The 23,567-nt window shown below is 38.4% G+C and overlaps 1 protein-coding gene across 3 annotated transcripts in view; it reads left to right on the top strand.

Moving 5' to 3' along the window:
- Positions 1-23,567, top strand: part of PIK3C2A (phosphatidylinositol-4-phosphate 3-kinase catalytic subunit type 2 alpha) — a 108,779-nt gene that overhangs the window by 70,800 nt on the left and 14,412 nt on the right. For all 3 annotated transcript variants that reach the window (XR_013961591.1, XM_080687136.1, XM_080687137.1), the window contains exons 12-23: positions 515-637; positions 1,920-2,087; positions 7,200-7,311; positions 8,233-8,378; positions 10,176-10,364; positions 10,840-10,933; positions 11,937-12,031; positions 12,368-12,548; positions 14,411-14,515; positions 16,601-16,693; positions 17,474-17,603; positions 20,622-20,758. Coding sequence is in view for 2 of the 3 variants with exons in the window: in XM_080687136.1 (XP_080543262.1) it covers positions 515-637; positions 1,920-2,087; positions 7,200-7,311; positions 8,233-8,378; positions 10,176-10,364; positions 10,840-10,933; positions 11,937-12,031; positions 12,368-12,548; positions 14,411-14,515; positions 16,601-16,693; positions 17,474-17,603; positions 20,622-20,758 (1,573 nt within the window). In the remaining variant the exon portion in view is untranslated. The remainder of the gene's footprint in view (positions 1-514; positions 638-1,919; positions 2,088-7,199; positions 7,312-8,232; positions 8,379-10,175; positions 10,365-10,839; positions 10,934-11,936; positions 12,032-12,367; positions 12,549-14,410; positions 14,516-16,600; positions 16,694-17,473; positions 17,604-20,621; positions 20,759-23,567) is intronic.

Here is a 23,567-nt window from a genome sequence, read left to right as displayed (position 1 = left end):
GCTATGTAATTCGAGAATATAACAGCATCTGCCCCCATTGATGGAAGCCTCGTAATAAAGACTGACAGTGCAAGTCAGACTAATGCACTATTCATATGCTTAACTGACTATTTCAGTGCCTTAGCCAAGGAAAATGGCACCTAGGGATGATAATGTTTGTGCTCTGTCTTCCTAGAATTTATCTAGAAATGAAGAATTGCTCAGTGTCATTCAACTAAAATCTAAAGCTTATAACTGACTGAGCACAACATTTAGACAAATTCTCCAGCTGGTATCATTTTGCCCCCGCAGCTAGGAATACTTGTTCCCTTCTGTATACACTTTGCTATGCCTCTCTCTATTTTACAGAATTTGTAGTAGTTAAATTTCAGATTTTTTTATAAGTTCAAATGAATGATGACCAAGTTATTTCAGATAATAATCATTTTTAGGAAGGATGGCTAGTGACATATATATCTATCAGTTAACTGATCTGTATTATCAAGTAAAATGAAATTAAACTTTTTTTTCTCAGTTATGAAAAATACTATTTGGTATGTTCCCTGTCTCACAATGGAAAAGACCTTTTTAAACCTATTCAATCAAAGAAGGTTGGCACTTATAAGAATTTCTTCTATCTTATTAAATGGGATGAACTGTAAGTGAAATTTCTGGCTTCTTATTTTTTTTAGTATAACCTGTTTACTTTTTTTCCATGTATGCATCCTAGTTTTTATTTTATTTCAATTTTCATTAAAATCCATAAAATGCTTGCTGACATCTTAAAGTCTCTTCTAGATATGATTCTATAGAACAGACTGAAATTCTGATTTCAAAAATCTGAAATACTCTTTCAAATCTACATGCTGTTAAATTGTAGAAATATGCCATTCTTCCTAGACTTTGTTAAGTTAAAAACATAAATTTATGACTAATTCTAGGTGTTAGGTATGTTATAACATTGCTTAGTTTAGTATTTATTCTGTAACACTGTATATGAAGCCTTGTTTTTGGTTAACAGATAAAATTATCTTGAGTCCATGTACAAGATGATATTTGACTGTTAATATTTTTTAAATATTGTTTAAGGAAATGCTTTTTATTACTTAGGCAGATAGGCCATTGCAGAGCTTTCTATTTTTTATTCTGCATTTATTAAATCTTTTCCTATTCTTTTATTTTTTTTAATTATAAAAATAACACATGTCTGTGAAACTAATCATATAAAACAAAATGCATATAGGTGAAAAGTGTCACTTTCTTTTCAACACTTAACCATGTCATGGCTCCTCAAAGTGACCACAACTGACCTTATGTGTCCTTTTAGACTAAAAAAAAACACCCACCAAATATTGGTAAACATCTACATATGTCTGTTTGTGTATGTATATAGGTGCACACATATATCCTGAATCAGAAATACTCAATAAATATTTATCTGCTTTTTCCTAAAGGAAATAAAAATGACTTACTATTTTGCCTAGAAATTAGCATTGCAAGTCTTATGTGTCCTTTTAGACTAAAAAAAAAACCCCACCAAATATTGGTAAACATCTACATATGTCTGTTTGTGTATGTATATAGGTGCACACATATATATCCTGAAACAGAAATACTCAATAAATATTTATCTGCTTTTTCCTAAAGGAAATAAAAATGACTTACTATTTTGCCTAGAAATTAACATTGCAAGTCTTGAGTAAAGGTGCTAACAAATTTTTGAAGAAATAAATGCTATATATTTGAAATTTTAAAATTTGTTCAAGATTTTTATATAGTACATGTTGACCAAGCTTGCTACTTAAGTAAAGGAGACTCAGATTTAAAGATTATTTGATACATCAAATAAAATGCCTAAAATTATCAGTTTCATTAAAGAGTTAATCTTCATGTTCAACCTAATTTGTTTTTTTCTGTTAATACCTTTTTTCCCCCCATAGAATTATTTTTCCCATCCAGATATCACAATTGCCATTAGAATCACTTCTTCACCTTACTCTTTTTGGAATTTTAAATCAGAGCAGTGGAAGTTCCCCTGATTCTAATAAGCAGAGAAAGGGGCCAGAAGCTTTGGGCAAAGTTTCTTTACCTCTTTTTGATTTTAAACGGTAAGTGTTACTGAGTTGTGATGGTGAGTTACTGCAGACACATCTGCAGTCTCAAAATTGGCTAAAGAACAGGGTGGGAAATAATGACAAACATGAGATAATGAGCTGCCTCAATTTTTTCAATGTGATCAAAGGAGGTCAGATCAGAGGAAACCAAAGTTATTCTACTATGGTTTGATTATATCTGTATGGGTATTCAAAGGATTAGTCACTCCTTGTTTAGGAGAAAATCGGCAATCAGTTCACTGTCATTTTATGCAAACACTGTATTATTAACATAACTAGTGGCCCGGTGCACGAAATTCATGCATGGGGGTGAGGGGTGTCCCTCAGTCCGGCCCTCATCCTCTCCAATCTGGAACCTCTCGGGGGATGTCCGACTATTGGTTTAGGCCCGACTGCTGTGGGATCGGGCCTAAACCGGCAGTCGGATATCCTTCTCGCAATCCGGGACTGCTGGCTCCTAACCACTCACCTGCCTGCCTGCCTGATTGCCCCTAACCACTCTGCCTGCCAGCCTGCTTGCCCCCAACTGCCCCCCCCCACCAGCCTGATCACCTCCAACTGCCCCCACTGCCAGCCTGCTCACCCCTAACTGCCCGCCCCCCGTGCCAGCCTGATCTCCCCCAACCGACTCCCACTGACGGCCTGCTCGCCCCTAACTGGCCCCCCCTGCTGGCCTGCTCACCCCCAACTGCCCCCCCCCCCACCGACCTGATCACCCCAAACTGCCCCCCACCCCGCCGGCCTGATCACCCCCAATTGACCTCCCCCACTGGCCTGATCACCCACAACTGCCCTCCCCTCTTGGCCCCTAACCGCCTCTACCTTGGCCCTGCCACCATGGCTTTGTCCAGAAGAACATCTGGAAGGTCTCTCAGTCTAATTAGCATATTACCCTTTTATTAGTATAAATAGAGGCCTGGTGCAAGGGTGGGGGCCGGCTGGTTTGCCCTGAAGGGTGTCCCAGATCAGGGTGAGGGTTCCCTTGGAGTGCGGGGCAGCCTGGGTGAGGGGCCTGTGGTGGTTTGCAGGTTGGCCATGCCCTCATTGGTGTGGGGGTCCCTACTGGGGACGGTGCTGGCTTGGGCGAGGGGCTGGGGCAGTTTGCAGGCCAGCCACGCCCCCATGGAGTGAGGGTCCCTGCTGCGGGGGGGCATGGCCAGCCTGGGTGAGGGGCTGAGGACTGTTTTCAGGCTGGCCACACCCCTTCAGGGTGGGGGTCCCCGCTGGGGTGTCTGGCCAGCCTGGGGCTGATGGCTGTTTGCAGGCTGACCATGCCCCCCAGCGGGGACCCTCACCCTGATGGTGGTGTCGCCAGCATGGGTGAGGGGCTGAGGGCCATTTGCAGGCCCGTCCCTCGGCAGCTGGCCTGGGCAACCCAAGCCTCCCGCTTGCTCCAGCCTGCTCTGTGTCCGCCGATCACAGGCCCTTCCTTCGGTGGCCGACCCAGGTGGGCGAAGAGCTTGGTTTCCTCCGTCGTGGGGGGCGACCCAAGCCTCCTGCCTGCTTTGGCTGTCTCCGTGCCCGCCCCCATCTTTGTCCTGCTAATTTGCATATTCCCTCCTGATTAGCTGTGGGTGTCGTGGAATGAGGTCAATTACCATATTTCTCTCTTATTAGTATAGATACTACGGTCTTTTCAGTATCCTTGCTATTACTAAAACAATTCCACTTTCCTTTTCTCATCCCTATTCCATACTTCTAAAATTTCAGTGAGTTTTACAACAGAACATTATTCCCTTCTCTTTCCCTGTCTACCTGACTGATCTATCCTTACTGCTATCCTGGCCTTTAATCACCAAAGGTTCTACATGGGTACAAAAACTTATGGGAAAGCAATTCCTTTTAAGCTTTGTCTACTAACAGTCAGTAGGAATAGTGTAATCGACCTGACTTTTCAGCTGACAATTTTAATTATGTTTTAAGTAACAGTATGTTTCATGAGATCACCCAGAGTTTTCCTAAATGAGTAAAAAATCAGTTAAATGAAGTTTGAGATATGTTTCATACAGTACATGGTAAAATTTTGGAGAGCGATAATGCATGTTAGTATATTAAAGCAGTAAGCAGATGGCATTAAGTTTGAGACTTTGCCAAGCAGTGTAGTTAGTCTAGGTAGTGTTAGTAATTAACATTAAAAAAATACTCAGAAATTAAGAGGGAAGATGATTTTACGTTAATATATACACTGAACCAAAGTGTCAGTTATTTAGTTCAGTTAATGTGCTATAGTATGGTAATCAGAAATCCTGGTCTTGAAATTATTTTTAAGTAATTTGTGTTAAGGTGCAACTTGCATACAACCTGATGAAGTCATTATCATGGAAGCCAAGTGACTTAGAGGCATTTTGGTTAGCCTCAGTAACAAATGAGTTCTTAACTCATTTTTATTTTTTTTAATATATTTTATTGATATTTTACAGAGAGGAAGGGAGAGGGATAGAGAGCTAGAAACATTGATGAGAGAGAAACATCGATCAGCTGCCTCCTGCACACCTCCCACTGGGGATGTGCCCGCAAACAAGGTACATGCCCTTGATCGGAATTGAACCCGGGACCCTTCAATCCGCAGGGCGACGCTCTATCCACTGAGCCAAACCGGTTTCGACTTAACTCATTTTTAAGTAAACAGAATCAAGCATTTAACTTGCCTTTCCTTTACAGTTATATCTCAGAGTTACAAAATAATTGATGTGAGAATGTGCTTTATAGAAACATTTCAGCTAATTATTGCAGAGGGAATGGTAGAATATCACAATTTTGCAACTCTTACTGAAATAATTTAGGTCAGGATTAGATTTAGGTCAGTCTCGGCACTACTGATATTTTGGGCCAGATAATTGTTTGTTGTGGGAGATTGTCTTGTGTATTGTAGGATGTTTGGCAGCATCCTTGGCTTCTGCCCACTAGATGCCAGTAGCACCCCAGTTGACAACCTAAAATGTCTCCAGACATTGCCAAATGTATACCGGGGACAAAAATCACTCTTGGTTGAGAACCATTGATTTAAGTAGTGAATATGAATGCCTGCTTAAAACCATTAAGTGATTAGCTTTTCTGGAACTTTATAATAGATGATTTAGACTGAAAGCATCTAAATAAACTGATTATATTAACCCCACAGAAAAAAAAATAAACCAAGCATGTGTGCCTCTTTATTTGAGGCAATAGAAAGTAGTATACTATACCACCTATAGAGTATTAAGTATTCTTGCCAGATGACTACACCTGAATCAGGTCAAGCCTCTCTAGATCTAACTACTACTTTTTTTTTTTTTTTTTTTATCCTCACCTGAGGATATTTTTTCCATTGGTTTTTAGATAGCGTAGAAGGGAAAGAGGAGGAGAGAGTGAAACATCAACATGAGAGAGACGCTTCAATTGGTTACCTCCTGCTCGCACCCTGACCAGGCTGGGAATGAAACCCTGAACTCTTTGGTCTGTAAGCCAGTGCTCTAACCACTGAGATAAACTAGCCAGGGCTACAGAAAACATAGGAGATAAAGGAACATGGTAAATGACCGACCAGAGTAATGCAATTAGTAAAATTCAGGATAAGGAAAATTCTCAGAACAAAAGACCTGGTTTCTTCAACAAATAGCAGGGGCGGGGAAGATAGGAAGAATGTATAGATTAAAACAAGAATTGGCAAACTTTTTCTGTAAAGGGGACCAGATAGAAGTAATTTAGGCTTTGAAGGTCATGTGGTCTCTGTCACAAAGGCAAAAGCAGTGATAGACAGTATGTAAGTGAATGTGTGGCTTTGTTATAATAAAAGTTTATTAATGAAACCAGGTGATAGGCTGAAGTTTTGTTGACTCTTGAATTAAAAGATACTTACAAAGACATATCAACCACATCCAAGTGTTGGACCTTACTTGGATTCTTATTCAAACAAACCAACTATAAAAAGAACTTTGGGACAGTCCGGGAAATTTGAATACTAGATAGCTGATTATTTTAAGTAGTTACTGTTAATTATTATAGGAGTGGTAATGGTATTGTACTTACTTTATAAATTTATTGGGGTGACATTGGTCAACACAAACATACAGGTTTCAAGTGTGAGTTTCTATGTTATAAGATCTGTATATTGCACCATGTGCCCACCACTCAAAGATTATACTTATTTTAAAATAAAACTGTTTATCATTTTGAGATATATAAAAGTATCTACAGATGAAATAATGTGATAGCAATTTACCTTAACCTAGTTGGGGATGAGAGTGGTTCTAAAAGAGACAGAATATAATGTGTCAAAGATTTAAAGATTAACCTGTAAGAGAAAACATTAGGACTAGAGTCTAGCTTTGGAGAGGATATTTGCTATTTTAATAAAATGAACAAAGTTTAATGAAGTTTGTCGTTTTCTGCTTTTATATATATCTCATGTTAGCTTTCAGATATTTCTTCTGTGTAAAGATACGTCAGTATCTTCATTACCATAAACTGGTTGTCTCAGGCAAATGTCAGCATACTATAGCCTACTGCCTGCTTTTTGTAAATGCAATATTGTTAGAATACAGTGCACATGTTTATTTAAATGTCGTTCATTGCTACCTTGCACTATAATAGCAGAGTTGAATCTCTGCAACAAAGATTGCCCAGAAAACTCAGATATTTACTGTCTGGCTCTTTAGAGGTAAAGTTTGCTGACCCCTGATCCAGGGCACCGATAAAAATTCTCAAATGATTGGTGCTGTCACAAAGTAGGTACTGGTTTTTTGGCATATGGTTTTGTTCTTATGATAAAAGTCAGGGTGCAGCTCTGTAATCCAAATTTCCTTTGTAGATGATCTTCAAAGTGTATCCTTCACCCTCCTATTTATAGAATTGTTTTGGGGACAGTATGTTCTGTTTTACCCTCAATTCCTCCTTAGATATGTTCATTCTCTCTTCCTTTGTTCTAATCCCCACACTTTAACTCATTTACCTAAAGATTAGTACACTATGGAAAGTGATTCCTCCTGATATGTTTTTAAAGAGGACTTTTTTTTTTATATAGAAGATGATTTAAAAATGTTTGAATACTAACATTTCAAATTCATTACTGTGAGTTTTGAATTTTTAAAATGAAAACCACAGTATTCTTCTGTTTACATTGTGTAGGCTTTTAACATGTGGAACTAAGCTTCTGTATCTTTGGACTTCATCACATATAACTCCGATTCCTGGAACAATCCCCAAAAAAGGATATGTGATGGAAAGAATAGTGTTACAGGTAATGGTACTTTTATTTTTTTTAATCCTCACCAGAAGATATGTTTGTTGACTTTAGAGGATAATGCTACTTCTTGATATGTGGAGAGGTTTAAATTTAAATTTCTTTTTTTTTTAAATATATATATTTTTTAATATATTTTATTGATTTTTTACAGAGAGGAAGGAAGAGGGATAGATAGTCAGAAACATCGATGAGAGAGAAACATCGATCAGCTGCCTCTAGCACACCTCCTACTGGGGATGTGCCCGCAACCAAGTTACATGCCCTTGACCGGAATCGAACCTGGGACCTTTCAGTCTACAGGCCGACGCTCTATCCACTGAGCCAAACCGGTTTTGGCTTTTAATATATTTTTATTGATATTTTACAGAGAGGAAGGGAGAGGGATAGAGAGCTAGAAACATCGATGAGAGAGAAACATCGATCAGCTGCCTCCTGCACACCCCCCACTGGGGATGTGCCCGCAACCAAGGTACATGCCCTTGACCGGAATCGAACCTGGGACCCTTGAGTCCGCAGGCCGACGCTCTATCCACTGAGCCAAACCGGTTTCGGCTAAATTTAAATTTCTTTATAAAAAGTGTATGTATACCATGGTTTGGGTTGTTATTAAAGAAGCCTAATCAATCTTGTTTCAACTTTAGGGTCTATTTTAAATTTAAGTGTCAATAAATCATTTCCTATTTCTGAGAAACAGTAAAATATGCCCTTGTACCCTTCCCAAGCAATATATGTGCTATTGAGAATTACCAACAATGGTATCACTTTCAGCAAAAGGACATTGATTTAATATACAATCTAAAATTCACCCTGATGGCTAAGAAAAAACAATTTTTTCAAAGACAAATAAGTTAATGTGGTAAATATATATGTGTCCTATTCAGCTGTAATTTGATCAACTTCTATTAAATTTTTAAGGTTGATTTTCCTTCTCCAACATTTGATATCATTTATACCACTCCTCAAGTTGACCGAAGTATTATACAGCAACACAACTTAGAAACATTAGGAAGTGATATAAAAGGGAAACTTCTTGATATTCTTCACAAAGACTCATCACTTGGGTATGCTCCTTTGATTCTGTTTTGCCTGGTTATCTCATACAATGTAAAGCTCAATTAATAGTTTATAAAGTGCCCTGATTTAGTTCATGATTTAGCAATATTTTTGGTATGGAAAGATTTCTATATCTGTTTTTAATTATATAAAAAGACTACATGATTACATCAAACTTCAGAAATTTGTACAGGTCAAACTTTTTGCATGATCAAAAGATAAACAGATAGGGACCTATATTTACAGTAAATAGCAATAGATTAATTTTCTTTTCTTTTTTGTAAAAGAATAGTTTATTGTGTTTTAGAAAGAGAGGGAGAGAGAAACATCGATGTGAGAGAGTAACAACGATCCGCTGCCTCCACAACCTGGGCATGTGCCCTTGACCAGGAATCGAACTGGCAATCTTTTGGTGTGCAGAACTATGCCCAACCAGTTGAGCCACACTGGCCAGGGCTAAATTAATTTTCTTAAATGTATAAAGAATCTTTTCATACCAGTAGAAAAACAAACAACTCAATAGTAAACTAGACAAAGAATATTAATAGGTAATTCTTTAGAAAAGAAATACAATGTCTTTTTAAACATCTAAAAAAATGTCAACCTCTCAGTATGTGGAGAGGTTTAAATTTAATCAAGGAAATGTAAATTAATACAATATACCATTTCATACACATCAGATTGTTGAAAATTAAAATGTCCCATCATAGAAAGTGTTGATGAAGATACAGAAAAGGGATTATATTGTTGGCGGAATTCTCAAGAGCTTTTGGAGCAATTTGGCAAAATCTATTAAGGTCACAATGTGTATAGCCTGTGACCTACCAATTCCATTTCCAGTTAGTTATATATCTTAGAGGAAAGAAACACTTTTGTATATACTTATGGAGATAAGGATGCTCATTGCAGTATGCATTTGAGTTATTATAAAACTGATAGGGAATGTCCATCAATGGGGGTCAAATTACGGTACATTTATGCAACAGAGTATCATGTAACTATTAAAAATGAAGTTATAACTATGTACTAATATGTCATATATGTTAAGTGAAGAAAGCAAGGAACAGAATAGTGTATATAGTATGTTACCATTGAAGAAAAAAGATCTACATACACCTATGTATATGCTTCTATACAAATGGACTCTGGAAGAATATTTAAGTATAGGCATTTGCTACTGGGAGGGGAATTAGAAGAAGGGAGACCCACTGTGTACTTTTTTTCAATATTTGAAATTTTTTCAGTATTCCACATTTCAGTGCATGTATTATATATACAAACGGATGGGTAGTAAAATAGTGAAATCATTCGTTCACATAAACATTTGTTATTAAGGTTAAATTAGAATCTCCAAAACAAATCTTTCTCTTTTTAAATATTCCTCAATTGAGTTATATAATCAACTTCTAAAATTTTATAATAGCATTTGTGTGTTACATGACATTTCATTTTACTTGTATAAAATGGATAAAATCCTTGCTCATAGGGTGGATTTTGCTTATCCAACTCTGATTTCTAGTGCATGGCATCTGATTAGAGCTTAATAAATACTTATTGTACTGAATTATCCTTCATTTTCGTAAGACTCTTTTATTAAGTCAAAATGATTTCTTTCTATTCCCCAAATTAGGGTAAATTAGTGGTGTTTATTGTACATTGTGTTTTTCTATCCCAAATTAGTATTAATGATTCCACCAAGAAGTGGCTGCCCTAACATGAATTTCTTCTTTGCATTTTAAATCGTTGAAACTGTAACTATTATTATGATGTCATTGAGGAGTAATTTAGTTCTGTTATGTATGCAGACTTTCTAAAGAAGACAAAGCTTTTTTGTGGGAGAAACGTTATTATTGCCTCAAACATCCAAATTGTCTTCCTAAAATACTAGCAAGTGCCCCAAACTGGAAATGGGTTAATCTTGCCAAAATTTACTCATTGCTTCAGCAGTGGCCTCCATTAGACCCACTGACTGCATTGGAGCTTCTTGATTTGAAGTAAGTCAACTATGAATGAATTTATTTGCTTTATTTTATTGTTGTTAATTTTTTCAATAAAGTATTATGTTGCAGGAATACTTCCCTTTGTTTTAATATGAAAGCAATTCAATACAATATAAATGTGTAAATGTATATTTCTACTAACATACCTTTTCATCGAGGTTATTAAAAAGGCATGTCATATTTAAAACTAACCTAAAGAGAGAATAAGGTAAATTTAGAATAGTTTGTTAAATTTTATGATGTGGGCCAAAATTAATTTTCATAAGCTTAAAGTTTCTAAACCAATCCCCTAATAAAATTTGTATAGCATGGTAAGATTTTCTTCCTAAAAGAAGAAACACATTGCTTTTGAATAAAGAGCTGTTTGAGCATTCATTGTCAGGAATAGATTGAGATTGTGTTTTTGGGAAATATAGCTTCATTAGAAAGAAGTTACCGTTAAATCTTGATTTTTGTGATACTTTTCTAGATTTGCTGATCAGGAAGTGAGGTCCCAAGCTGTGACCTGGATGGAGGCTATTAGTGATGATGAGCTGACAGATCTTCTTCCACAGTTTGTACAGGTGTGTTTTTACTCCATTTCCTACTCTCCCTACTCTTCCCCCAGTTTTTATGAGTAGGGAACTTGCTAAGGGATTCCCTTTTCTGTTTGGATAAAAAGTACTTCTGTAGTGGGAATGTCGAGGTACATTACATTTGGGTTTACTATGAATTTTGTTTCTACTTTGTCAGCTGCCCCACTTGAATATTATTTACACACACACACACACACACACACACACACACACACTGAGTGGCCAGATTATTATGATCTCTGAATGCATAATAATCTGGCCACTCAGTGTACTTCTCTTGAGTACCTCATTTATTTGATATCAAAGATACTATAAATCATGCACCTGATCAGTTTTCCCCTTTGCACTGGCTATTAGAAAGCTCAGGGCAAATAGGTGGTTGATCTCCAGCAAAAGTCTAGAATACTTTTGGTACCCATTTGAGATACAGATACACTGAGTGGCCAGATTATTATGCATTCAGAGATCATAATAATCTGGCCACTCAGTGTATAAGCATATCTCGATTTTCAAAAAATTAAGTTTTTGATTTTTAGAGAGAGAAAATAAAGGAAAGGAAGAGAGAGAAAAAAACATCGATTGCTGCCTCCTGCACGCCCCCTACTGGGAATCAAGCCTGCAACCTGGTCATGTTCCCTGACTAGGAATTGAATCAGTGCATGGGATGGCGCTCAGTCCATTGAACCACACCGGCCTGACTGTACCTGAATTTTTAATTGTTTGACTTTTTAGATTCTCAGAACAACTTAGACTTAAACTTTTCTTTTTCTTTCCTGGCCATTTAAATATAGCTAATGGAAGTAATTCCCAGGTCTATACTTTTCTGCTTGACTTGATTAATTTAGCCTAAGTTAATTTATGTTTCATTTTTATCAATATCATTTTTCATAAACAAGAATAAACTTTATATAATTTCTTTTTTGATAATTTTATCCTAACAGTGTAGTATGGGCTTGACCACTAGTAATTCTTATTTTTCTTTTATGTGTAGGCTTTGAAATATGAAATTTATTTGAACAGTTCATTAGTACGCTTCCTTCTGTCCAGGGCATTGGGAAATATACAGATAGCACACAATTTATATTGGTAAGATTTATGTTTTCTTTAGTATTTTACTTCTATTCCTAGTATTTATACTCTGATAGTATGACCAGACCACTTACTATGGATGCCACATGTTTTATAAAGGCATTATTATAAAGAAGCTAAATGTTTATGTTCTTAGAAATAAAACAACAAAAACCAAACTCTCTATTATAAAGATATTTGGCATGTTAGAGTTCTCTGATAATGAATGAATTTTTACTTGCTTATATGATTTAAAATAAATTTCTGGATGACTAAAATTGAACCTGTTGAATTGATTTTTGAGAGATGTTCATCCAGTTTTCAGAAGTGGCTGACAAATATTTGCTCTGTTAGGCTCCTCAAGGATGCCCTGCATGATGCACAGTTTGGTGCCCGGTATGAACATGTTTTGGGTGCTCTCCTCTCAGTAGGAGGAAAAGGACTCAGAGAAGAACTCTTGAAGCAGACAAAACTTGTACAGCTTTTAGGAGGAGTAGCAGAAAAAGTAAAGCAGGCTAGTGGATCAGCCAGACAGGTATGTACCCATAAGAGGGAACATAAATATTCCGATATTAAAGGATCTTTACAGTGCTGATAAGTGAAGTTGTTATTCTTTGTCAGTAAATAGCCAATAGAACTCTTAACTCTACCTATGCTCTTCGGGGCAGATGAGTTTAAAGGTAGTTTAAAATCTTAGGAAAAGATTTCACAACCTAAATAAGAAAATCAGTGCTTTTTAATTCACATGCTTATTAATTCCTTTCTGGTTAAAATTGTTCTCTTGAGTTTTTCCAATTATTTTACTTTTTAACTTTTGTAACTCTAAAAATAATAAAACTATGACTGGGTGCCAATGTTTAAAAAATCCAAGTAATGAAGAAGTTTATAGAATAAAAAAATTAAGACTTTTTCAGATTTATTTTCTCCTTGTAATTATCTATTTTTTCAGTTTGCTATGTTTCCTTCTTGATCATTTTTTAAATTTACACATATATACACTTAAGCATATATAAAATTTGGGGGGATTAAAATATTTTTACAAAAATATGTGTCTATGTTGTTGTTGAGGTGAATTTTGCACAACATAAAATTCACCATTTAACCATTTTAAAGTGTATGATTCATTGACATTTTGTACATTCTCAGTGTTGTATGATCACCACCACAATCTGATTCCAGGACATTTTCATGTACCCACTGACCACTCACTCCTCATATGGCATGAGATAAGGGTCCAACTTCATTCTTTTACATGTGGTTGTCCAGTTGTCCTAGCACCGTTTGTTAAAAAGACTATTCTTTTTCCATTGAATGAGCTCAGCATACTTTTGAAAATCAGTTGACCGTAGATAAATGGGTTTAATTCTGAACTCTCAATTTTGATCCATTGATCTATATGGCTGTTTTATACCATACTGTTTTCATTACTGTAGCTTTGTCATATGTTTGGAAATCAGGAAATATGAGTTCTCCAACTTTGTTCTTTTTCAAGTTTGTTTTAGCTCTTTGGAAATCTGTAGCAATTCTATGTGTATTTTAGGATCAGTTTGTCTATTTCTGCAAAAAAGCAGTTAGAATTTTGATAAGGATTGTGTTGAATCTGTAGCTTGATTTGGGAAATACTGCAATCTTAGTTTCAGTTCATGAATATGGGATGCCTTCCCATTTATTTAGATCTTTAATTTCTTTCAGCAATTATACTTTTTTTACAAATTGCTCTTTTTACTTTACCTTGGAGAATTCATGTCAGTACATAAATAGTTACATTTTATGTTTCTTAATGGGTACACAATATTACAAGGTAACTGTAGCATAAATTATGAACCATTAATTCCTCTTTGTAGATTGTTTATATATTTTCTTTTTTTAAACAGTCCTGCAATGCACTTTAGTGTGTAAGTTTTTGCCCTTTGCTAGTATTTCTTTATAGGATATTCCTACAGGTAAAATAACTGTAGTTAAGAGCTTTGTACATTTTTAGTTATAATAATTCCTATTAGATTATTGTACCAAAAATTTATATAAATATATATGCTGGTATACACCTCCCCTCCCCACCAGTATATTATGAAAGTATCTGTTTCCACCCTGTTGCCAGCACTAGATATTATCTTAAAATTTTTGTCTTAGGAAAATTATATCTCCCTTTTGTTTAATTTGTGTTCATTTGGCTATTAGTGAGTTTTAACTAATATGTTAAATATGAACGTATGCACTTTCCCTCCTATGTTTATAACCTTTGCTTATTCTAATACCATTTTTATAGTAAAAATTAACCCTCTTAGCAACGTTTGACAAATGGGCATTTTAAAAATTAGGTCTGCTTCTTAATTTTGTTGTCTTAAAAATAGGACTTCATTTTCATTATGTACTTACAGTATCAATATCTTTTCCTAGGTTGTCCTCCAAAGGAGTATGGAACGAGTACAGTCCTTTTTTCTAAGAAATAAATGTCGTCTCCCTCTCAATCCAAGTCTTGTGGCAAAAGAATTAAATATCAAGGTAACAAATAAAATACTTATATTAGTTCATATTACATTTCAAAATAATATGTAAGAAGAAGAGAAATGGGCAGGTATGCTTTAAAGCAAATGAGTATGAAATCTGCATAGATTGGTTATAAGTATTTGTGGATGTCTGTGTTATAAGATCCATATTTATGTCAGTACATTTTTACTAATCACCATTCCTGAAAGAAATTAGTGTAAAATTATTTACTACCTCAAATTACATTATTTTTTTACAGTTGTATAATAGCTACATGAGAGGTATATGTTGTAATTCCAATGATAAAACTACACACTAACAGATAGGCAATTTTTTCCTTTCCTTGTGAGTAGCCAGATAAACTCTTCCTGGATTTATAGCACTTTTTATTATTTTAAAAACCCATTTTATTTTTTTAAAGTATGTTTTTATTAATTTTTAGAGAGAGGGAGAGGGAGGGAAAAGAGAGAAACATCGATGGGTTGCCTCCTGCATGTCCCCTACTAGGGATCAAGCCTGCAATCTGAGCATGTGCCCTGACCAGGAATCGAACCAGAGACCTGTCGGTAGACAGGACGATGCTCAACCAACTGAGCCACACAGGCAAAGGCTCTAAGCACTTTTTAGAGCCATCAAAAAATAGTTCAGTAAACCCGGGTCGGTGTGGTTCAGTTGGTGGTTGAGTGTCTTCCTGTGCACCAAAGGTAGCCAGTTCAATTCCTGGTCAGGGCACATGCCCAGGTTGCAGGTTTGATCCCCAGAAGGGAGCCTTCAGAAGGCAGCCCATTGCTGTTTCTCTTTCTCCCTCTCCCTCTCTCTAAAATCAAGAAAAACATATTTTAAAAAAAAAATTAAGTAAAGTTCAGTGGTGGTCAAAATTGAGTAATTGTATTTTGAATGGGGCTAATAGTAATACAAATAGTGGGTTTTCTCTACCATGAGTTCAGCAAAAGCAACCAATTAATTCATTAGAGTTTGTGGTTTTGAAAGGCCCAGGGTATAGCTATCTTTAATGAAGTTTCAGATTTGAATTTTTTTGTTTTAATTGACATGGCTACTCTTCATTGAAATTTAAAAGTGGATGCCTGACTTGTATAATTATGTCTTTTGGAGACAGAATGATGATATTTTCCCCTTTGGTTTTGTTTTCTTATTTACCTTTAAGTTGTTCTCACTGTCTTTTTTTATACGATATATTTTTACTAGAGGCCTGGTGCACAGGTGCACAGATTCGTGCACTGGTGGGGTTCCTCGGCCTGGCCTGCGGGGATCGGGCCAAAACCAGCTTTCCAACATCCCCCAAGGGACCCCGCTGGTGCATGATCGGGGCCAGGGAGGGACCATGGGAGGGCTCCAGGGCATGTCCGGCCCGTCTCGCCCAGTCCCAATTGGCCAGACCCCAGCAGCTAGCTAACCTACCGGGGGCAGCGAGCATCTGCCCCCTGGTCGTCAGTGTGCATCATAGCAACTGGTCGACCAGTTGAATGAATGGTCGGACACTTAGCATATTAGGCTTTTATTATATAGGATTGATTTCAGAGAGGAAGGGAGAGAGAGCTAGAAACATCAATGATGAGAGATAATCCTCAAACTTTTAAAGCTCAAACTTTTAATAATAAGTTTAAGTTTTTGTCTTAAGTTATTATTATTTTTAATCCTCATCCGAGGATATGTTGAGAAAGAGAGAGAGAGATCAATGTGAGAGATTGGTTGCCTCCTGCATGCACCCCGGCTGGGAATAAGAACCCACAACCTAGGTATGTGTCCTGACCGGCTATTGATCTTATAACCTTTTGGTATATGGGATGATATTCCAACTGAGCCCATGCCAAGGGCTGTCTCAAGTATTTAAGATTTTGCTTCTCTGCCCCAAAAGTAGTAGATGATCTTTTACTCATATATGCTATGTTTAAGTTTCAGAAAGTATTTTTATATGCCACTTATCTGCCAGATTATCTAAAAAGCAAGTCTCCTGTGTTACTTCATTTGCCATAATTCAGAGAATCAAGTGAAAGGAGAAATGCCTAGGGTAAAAATAAATCTTACACCTATTTTTATTCCATTGTTATATTTCTAATCCTTAATGTGTTGTATTTGTAGTCGTGTTCCTTCTTCAGTTCTAATGCTGTGCCCTTAAAGGTCACAATGGTGAATACTGATCCAATGGGAGAAGAAATTAATGTCATGTTTAAGGTGAGCAAAATAAGGTTACTTTATTTTTATCAAATTCCTTTTCCATAATTATAAAAGTAATTTTGTTTATTTAATATTTAATTAACTTGAATAAGTATGTGTAAGGTTGTCATTGACATAAACTGTTCCCAAACAGATTTGGGAATAAATGCAACTATGGGCTAGAGCTGCTGCCATACTGGTTGAGCACATCATAATTCCAGGCAGTGCCTTTCACACAGACTATGTGAATGGTACCCCTAAAGTTGTGTAGTGCGAAACTGCAACACCATGAGCAGCCGGGCATGTGCCCCTCACCAGAATTGAACCTGGGACTCTTCAGTCCACAGGCCGACACTACCCACTGAGTCAAACTGGCTAGGGCCATACTGCTCTTTTTAAAAACTGAATATAAGTCACAAACCATAAAACCCAATCTTTGAAGTGTACAGTTAAAAAACTTAGACATGAAGAAGTTAACTGTCTCTAGAGTGCTGCAGAAAAATTAAAAGGCAGTTATGTTAATCTCATTCTTTTTTAAAAATATAATTCTTTATTGTTGGAAGTATTACATATGTCCCCTTCCCCCCCCCCCCCATTAATGCCCTCCAGCCCCGCCCTGGAATCTTCCCCCCACCTCAGGCCTTCACCACCCTATCATCTGTGTCCATGGGTTATGCATATATGCATACAAGGTCTTTAGTTGATGTTAATCTCATTCACTCTTTTCACTATTCTCCTCTCCTCCTTTATAGTATGTGAGTCTTTTGGAAAGGTACAAGTTTCATTTTGTTTTCTTAGGTTGGTGAAGATCTTCGGCAGGATATGTTAGCTTTACAGATGATAAAGATTATGGACAAAATCTGGCTTAAAGAAGGACTAGATCTGAGGATGGTGATTTTCAAATGTCTCTCAACAGGCAGAGATCGAGGTAAACTTGTTAGCTGTGTCCTGTTGTGTTTTTTTTGTTTTTTTCTTCATGAACTTAGCTCAGTGTCCCTGCCTTAATGATTCTGATGCTGGTGCACTATGATCTCAGTTATTTCTTACGTTAATTTAGTGTTGTTTTATTGATTCATTTGCTCATGATTAAATAGTTCAGTGAGTAGCCCTAATAAATGCTTTGCAGTATCCAAAGGTGTTTATTCATTGACCCGACAAGAACTTTATGGTCTTCAGCTTTTGACCTATAATTAAGGCCATGTCTAAGATAAGCCAACTTTGATTTCATTACTGCAAAATGAAATAATGGTTACAAAGTATTTTCCTACTAAGAACAAACTTCATCTTATTTGTTGAATACTTTTTTCCTTTCCACATATGTTAAGTGTGAATAATGGTACTACACTCATAGAAACATTGTGATAATTAAATGAGATAATGAATGTAAAATACCCTAGTATCTGATGCATATTAGATAAATAAATCACAGCCATTATCATTATTCTTATTCAACAAATGTTTGTTGTGGATCTACCATCTGCAGAATGCTATTGGCAGGTAGTGCTTATATTTTAGAGGGAAGCAATTGAAGACATATGCAAGTAATTAGAAAATGCTTTAGTAAGCTAAAAGCTCTAAGAATAATTACAGAGGCAGTGCTGTGGGTTTTAAAGGAGAGAAAGATCACCTATGGTTAGTGGAAATGAGAAATGCTTTACAGATTCTAATCATAGCCACTAGGAAGTCACTTGAAAGATTATCTTATTTAATCATCTTTCTAATATTGGCCATTCAATTTATGCTTAAATGCCTATAGTGAAGGAAATTCACTGTATTTTAAGATAGTCCATTATGTCCTGGATAGCTCTCATAGCTGTAAAATTCTTTCTTAGGGGCAATCAGGCAGGCAGGCACAGTGGTTAGGGGTGATCAGGTAGGCAGGCCAGTGGTTAAGGGAGATCAGGTAGGCAGATGGCCCCTTGCTGGGCTGACCCCAACCCCAAGCAAGCAGTTAGGGGCAATCAGGCAGCCAGGCAGGCAGAGTGGTTAGGGGTGATCAGGTAGGCAGGCCAGCTGTTAGGGTAGATCAAATAGGCAGATGGCCCCTTACCAGGCTGGCCCTGCCCCCAAACAAGTGGGTAGAGGCAATCAGGCAGGCAGGCAGAGTGGTTAGGGAAGATCAGGTAGGCAGGCAAGTGGTTAGGGGTGATCAGGTAGGCAGGCTAGTGGTTAGGGGCGATCAGGTAGGCACACGGCTCCTAGCAGGGCTGGCCCCGCCCCCCCAGCAAAGAAAGAGGGAGGCCCAGGCCAGCCAAGCCATCGCACCCCAGCCTGTCGCCTGCAGAGGGAGGCCACCAGTGACAGTGGCGGGGGTGGGGCCAGCTGCCTGCAGCTGGGGGAAAGAAAGCCCCAATAGGCCCTGATCTCAGGCCAGGCCTAGGGACCCTACCCAAGGGGTCCCAGATTGTGAGAGGGTGCAGGCTGGGCTGAGGCTCCCCCCCTCCCCCAGTGCACGAATTTTCGTGCACCGGGCCTCTAGTTAACTAATAAAACCATTGTGCCATCTCCTGCTAAACATGTCTTAGCTATTCTGTACTTGTACATTTTGATTCTTAGACCCAAGTATAGGACATTCACTATTAACTTTCTTATTATATTTGATCAATTACTTTTCAGCCTGTTGGTTCTTTTTAAAATCTGAGTTTTGTTATGTCATTGAACCTCTTAGCTTGTGTTATGAATGGATTTGAAGAATGGATATTTTGTTGCTTTTGCTAAGTCATTTGAAAACATGTTTACTAAGAAAGGGCCAAGCACCAACCCTTGTGGCAGAGTCACTAGAGATCTCCCTTCAAGTGATTGCTCAATCTGTGGGTATTATATTGTATTTGGTTATTCATTGATTTCATTGTGGTATCAACCACTCCACATTTCGCCATTTTATCCATGAGGGCCACATGAGAGCCTTGTAACTTTCCCCCTTCAGGTTAGGATGTACAAATTTTATCTTGTCAAAAAGGAAATCCAGTCAATTTAAGAATTCTTGCTGTTTGTTTTTCATATGTCTTGTAAGATGGAAATTTTATCAAGTAAGATTCTTCAACAATAGCCTACCATCTTATTAGATTAGTTTTTCTGTCACACACTTATTGCATATACTTGAACATCTTTCTTTTTATGGAATTCCATGTAACTTTGGAGACAGTCAGATTGTTCTTATTTTTTACTAGAGGCCCGGTGCACGAAATTCATGCACCGGGGGGGGGGGGGGTGGGCTGCGGCGGCGGTGTCCCTCAGCCCAGCCTACTCCCTCCCGCAGTCCGGGACCCTTCGCTCCTTACCGCCCGCCTGCTCACTGCTCCTTACCACTCGGCTAGCTGTTCCTTAGTGCTGCCGCGGAGGCAGGAGAGGCTCCTGCCACTGCCACTCACTCGCCGGCCATGAGTTCAGCTTCTGATTGAGCGGCGCTCCCCTTGTGGGAGCGCACTGACCACCAGGGAGCAGCTCCTGCATTGAGCATCGACCCCCTGGTGGTCTGTGCACATCATAGCAACCGGCTGTTCTGGTCATTGCACCGTAATGGTTGCTTAGGCTTTTATTATATAGATATTGTTTCTAACTAATGATTGAGTGTTTACTTTTTGTTCTGCTCTGTGCTAAGCTTTTTAAATATATGTGCGATGCGTGGTGTGTGTGTGTGTGTGTGTGTGTGTGTGTGTGTACGTACATGTGTTCATTTTAAACAGAGGGAGGGAGGAAAGAGGGGTGGGAGAGAGAAAAGCATCGACGTGAAAGAGGATCACCAATCAGCTGTCTCCTGCATGCCCAGGGATTGAGCCTGCAACCTGGGCATGTGCCCTCACTGGGAATCAAACTGGCAACCTTTCGCTGCATGGGATGATGCCCAACCAACTGAGCCGCACCAGCCAGAGCTGAAAGCTATACATATTTTAAAGGCTTACTTTTGGAAGATATTTTCACATAGCTTAATGTTTTGTTGTTTAAGGCATGGTGGAGCTGGTTCCTGCTTCAGATACCCTCAGGAAAATCCAAGTGGAATATGGTGTGACTGGATCCTTTAAAGATAAACCACTTGCCGAGTGGCTGAGGAAATACAATCCCTCTGAAGAGGAATATGAAAAGGTGATTAGCTTGTCTCCTTATTCTAAATAGCTTTGTTAAAAATGTATTACATGGGTCTTCGATGCTTTTCTTTTTCAGCTCTGGTGTCATCCATTTAGTCTAAGTTTTGAAAACAGTATATTTCTCCAAGTAAAGAGAAGAATATAAAAACAGAATGCATTTAATGGCAGGAATCTGAATGAAACCAATGCTAAATTACCCAAAAAACTTTCCAAACATGTATTTAGAGGGCAGCAAAACAGCTATTTTTATAATCCAAAATGTTATATTTCACAGAAGTCTTGGGAAAAGTTATGGAAATAAGTAGAGTGGCTGCATCATGTGGTCATTAAGAACAAGATTATGGGTCTGACTTTCTGGCTTGAATTCAGGTCCCAAGTCACTCACCAGCTATGTAGCCTCGGGCAAATTATTTAACCTGTTTGTGCCTCAGTGATATCTGCTATACAGTGTTACAGTATTATATTTTCGTGGTATTATAGTATATATTGTGGCTGTAATAAAATACTATAGGTTATTATGATAACTAAATGAATTGAGATATATAAAGTGTTAATAGACTACATTCTATAACTATAGCTATTATTGGAGGCATGGATTTTTTGTTTTAGTATGCATTTGTTTTACATAAGAGGAAAGGAAAATCTCTTAGGACATAAGGCCTGTAATGATCCTAAATTGGCTGAAAGAAGACTCAAGAATACTTTCAATGGTGATGTAAGAATATCCCAGTTAATGTCATTTGCCTGCCTAGTTTATGTCAAATAATTACTATATCACATTTGCAGATAGATATGTACAAAAGAAAGTAAAGTAGAGGAATTTGTTTGGTCTTTTAAAATGTCTAAAAACACTTCCTTTTCTTGGGGGAAAGCAGTGCAGGAGATGCCAATATTTGTTTATAGTAATGCTGGTTTTTTGTGTGCTTCTGGGTAAGTTGTTTGACACAAAATAATGGTCAAATAACATACATTGAGTGCCTTTTATGCATTTGGCTCTTTTATTTGGAGAATATAATATATTGGAGTCACATTGCCTGGGTTTGAATCTTGGCTCTGCCACTTAACAATTATATGATCTTGGGTAAATAACTTCTCTGTGTTTCCGTTTCATATGTAAAATGGTAATAATAGTCCCTACATCATTGGTTTGTTATGAGGTTTTAAATGAGTTAATGTACACATCCATCCATCCATCCATCCATCCATACACATATGCACACATATACTGTGAGTGTGGCCGGGGGAAGAGAAAGAGACAGTAGTGCAGTGCCTGGTTTGTGATAAGTGCTATGTAAACATTTGCTATTATCATCACCATCAGTAATGATTTCTGGGGGGTTATGGAATAAAATTAACCACATGGCCCTAGCCTGTATTGCTCACTGGTTAGAGTGCCGGCCTGTGCACTGGAGGGTCTCCGGGTCAATTCCTGGTCAAGGGCATGTACCTGGGTTGCAGGTTTGATCCCTAGCCCTGGTTGCCTGGTTGGGGCATGTGCGAGAGCCAACCAATCAGTGCCCCCCCCCCCTCTCTCTCTCTCTCTCTTCCTCCCTTCTTCTGTCTCTCTCTCCCTCCCTCCCTCCCTCCCTCCCTCCCTCCCTCCCTTCCTCCCTTCCACTCTCTAAAAATCAATGGAAAAAATATCCTCGGGTGAGGATTAACAACAACAAAAAATTAGCCACATGGACATGATAGAACCAAATGACTGCTTCATTCAGAAATGTTGTGTCTTGAGAATAAACTAAATGCACATGCTTTAGATTAAAATATTCGTTGTATGCATCTTGCTATATCCTGTATGATATTATGTTAGTAATTTAATCCCAGAACAGGCAGGACTAGTGTCCAGCTTTGAGAAATGTAACAGATGACACATAAAGAGTCACCAACTGGGCAACCAAATACATTAATTATATTATTGGATGTTTATTTTTTAAATTTTTTTGTAATTCGATTCTTTTGTTACAACTTTTTAGATTTGTGTTTGCAAACATTTAACATGGGGTTGGGGAGGAGAAACCAAAAACAACCTACACCACCCTTTACTTCCCCCAGCTTCTGTGGCAGAAGCAGGACCTAGAGTAGGGCTCCAGATGGGGTTTTTCACTTGAACCTTGCCTGGCTCGCGCTCCAGGGCCCCGAAATGAAAATAACCTGGGAACCGGGCTCTGGGTAGTGTTGGGGGAGCTCTGGGTCGCCGCCTCCTAGACTGTGTTGGGGAACAGCTGGGTCGCCACCTCGCGGACAGCGTCGGGGGACCGCTGGGTCGCCATCTCCCGGACAGCGTCGGGGGACCGCTGGATCTTGGCCACCCGGACTTTGTCGGGGGAGGCCTGGATCGCAGCTATCCGGACTGCAGTGGAGAAGTTCCGCGGCTTGGGCTGCTGGGCAAAGTTCTTCCACGAGCCTAGTCCCGGAGTTGGCGGTGATAGTGAGCCAAGTTCATGATCATCTTGGACACATCATTTTGGTAAGAAGGCCGACCAAATAAGATCTCAGCCTCGCCTTCAGGGTCCCACTGATTAATGTGAAGCAGGGTCTGTGACACACACTAGACGTGCGGAATGTGCTCTCCGCAGGGGCTGAAGATCGCTTCCACCAGCCACGCCTCGAGGCGAACTGTTTCTGGCTCTTGAGGTACTCCGTGTGGAACCAGTAGGGCTGCTTCGCGTTGTCACGCAGCACCTGGAATGGCGCCCTTCCCAGCTGCTCCAGTTGCACGAGCGTGGGAAAGTGCTTGGTGGTGGCCATGCTGCGGCGGCGGGACACACAGAGAGGGCTGATGTAGATGCAAGTGGGCCTGGATT

Source organism: Plecotus auritus (assembly GCF_963455305.1).
Source record: "Plecotus auritus genome assembly, chromosome: 9".
Taxonomy (NCBI): domain Eukaryota; kingdom Metazoa; phylum Chordata; class Mammalia; order Chiroptera; family Vespertilionidae; genus Plecotus; species Plecotus auritus.
Note: the sequence above shows the minus strand (reverse complement) of the source record. Positions and strands in the feature narration are given on the sequence as shown.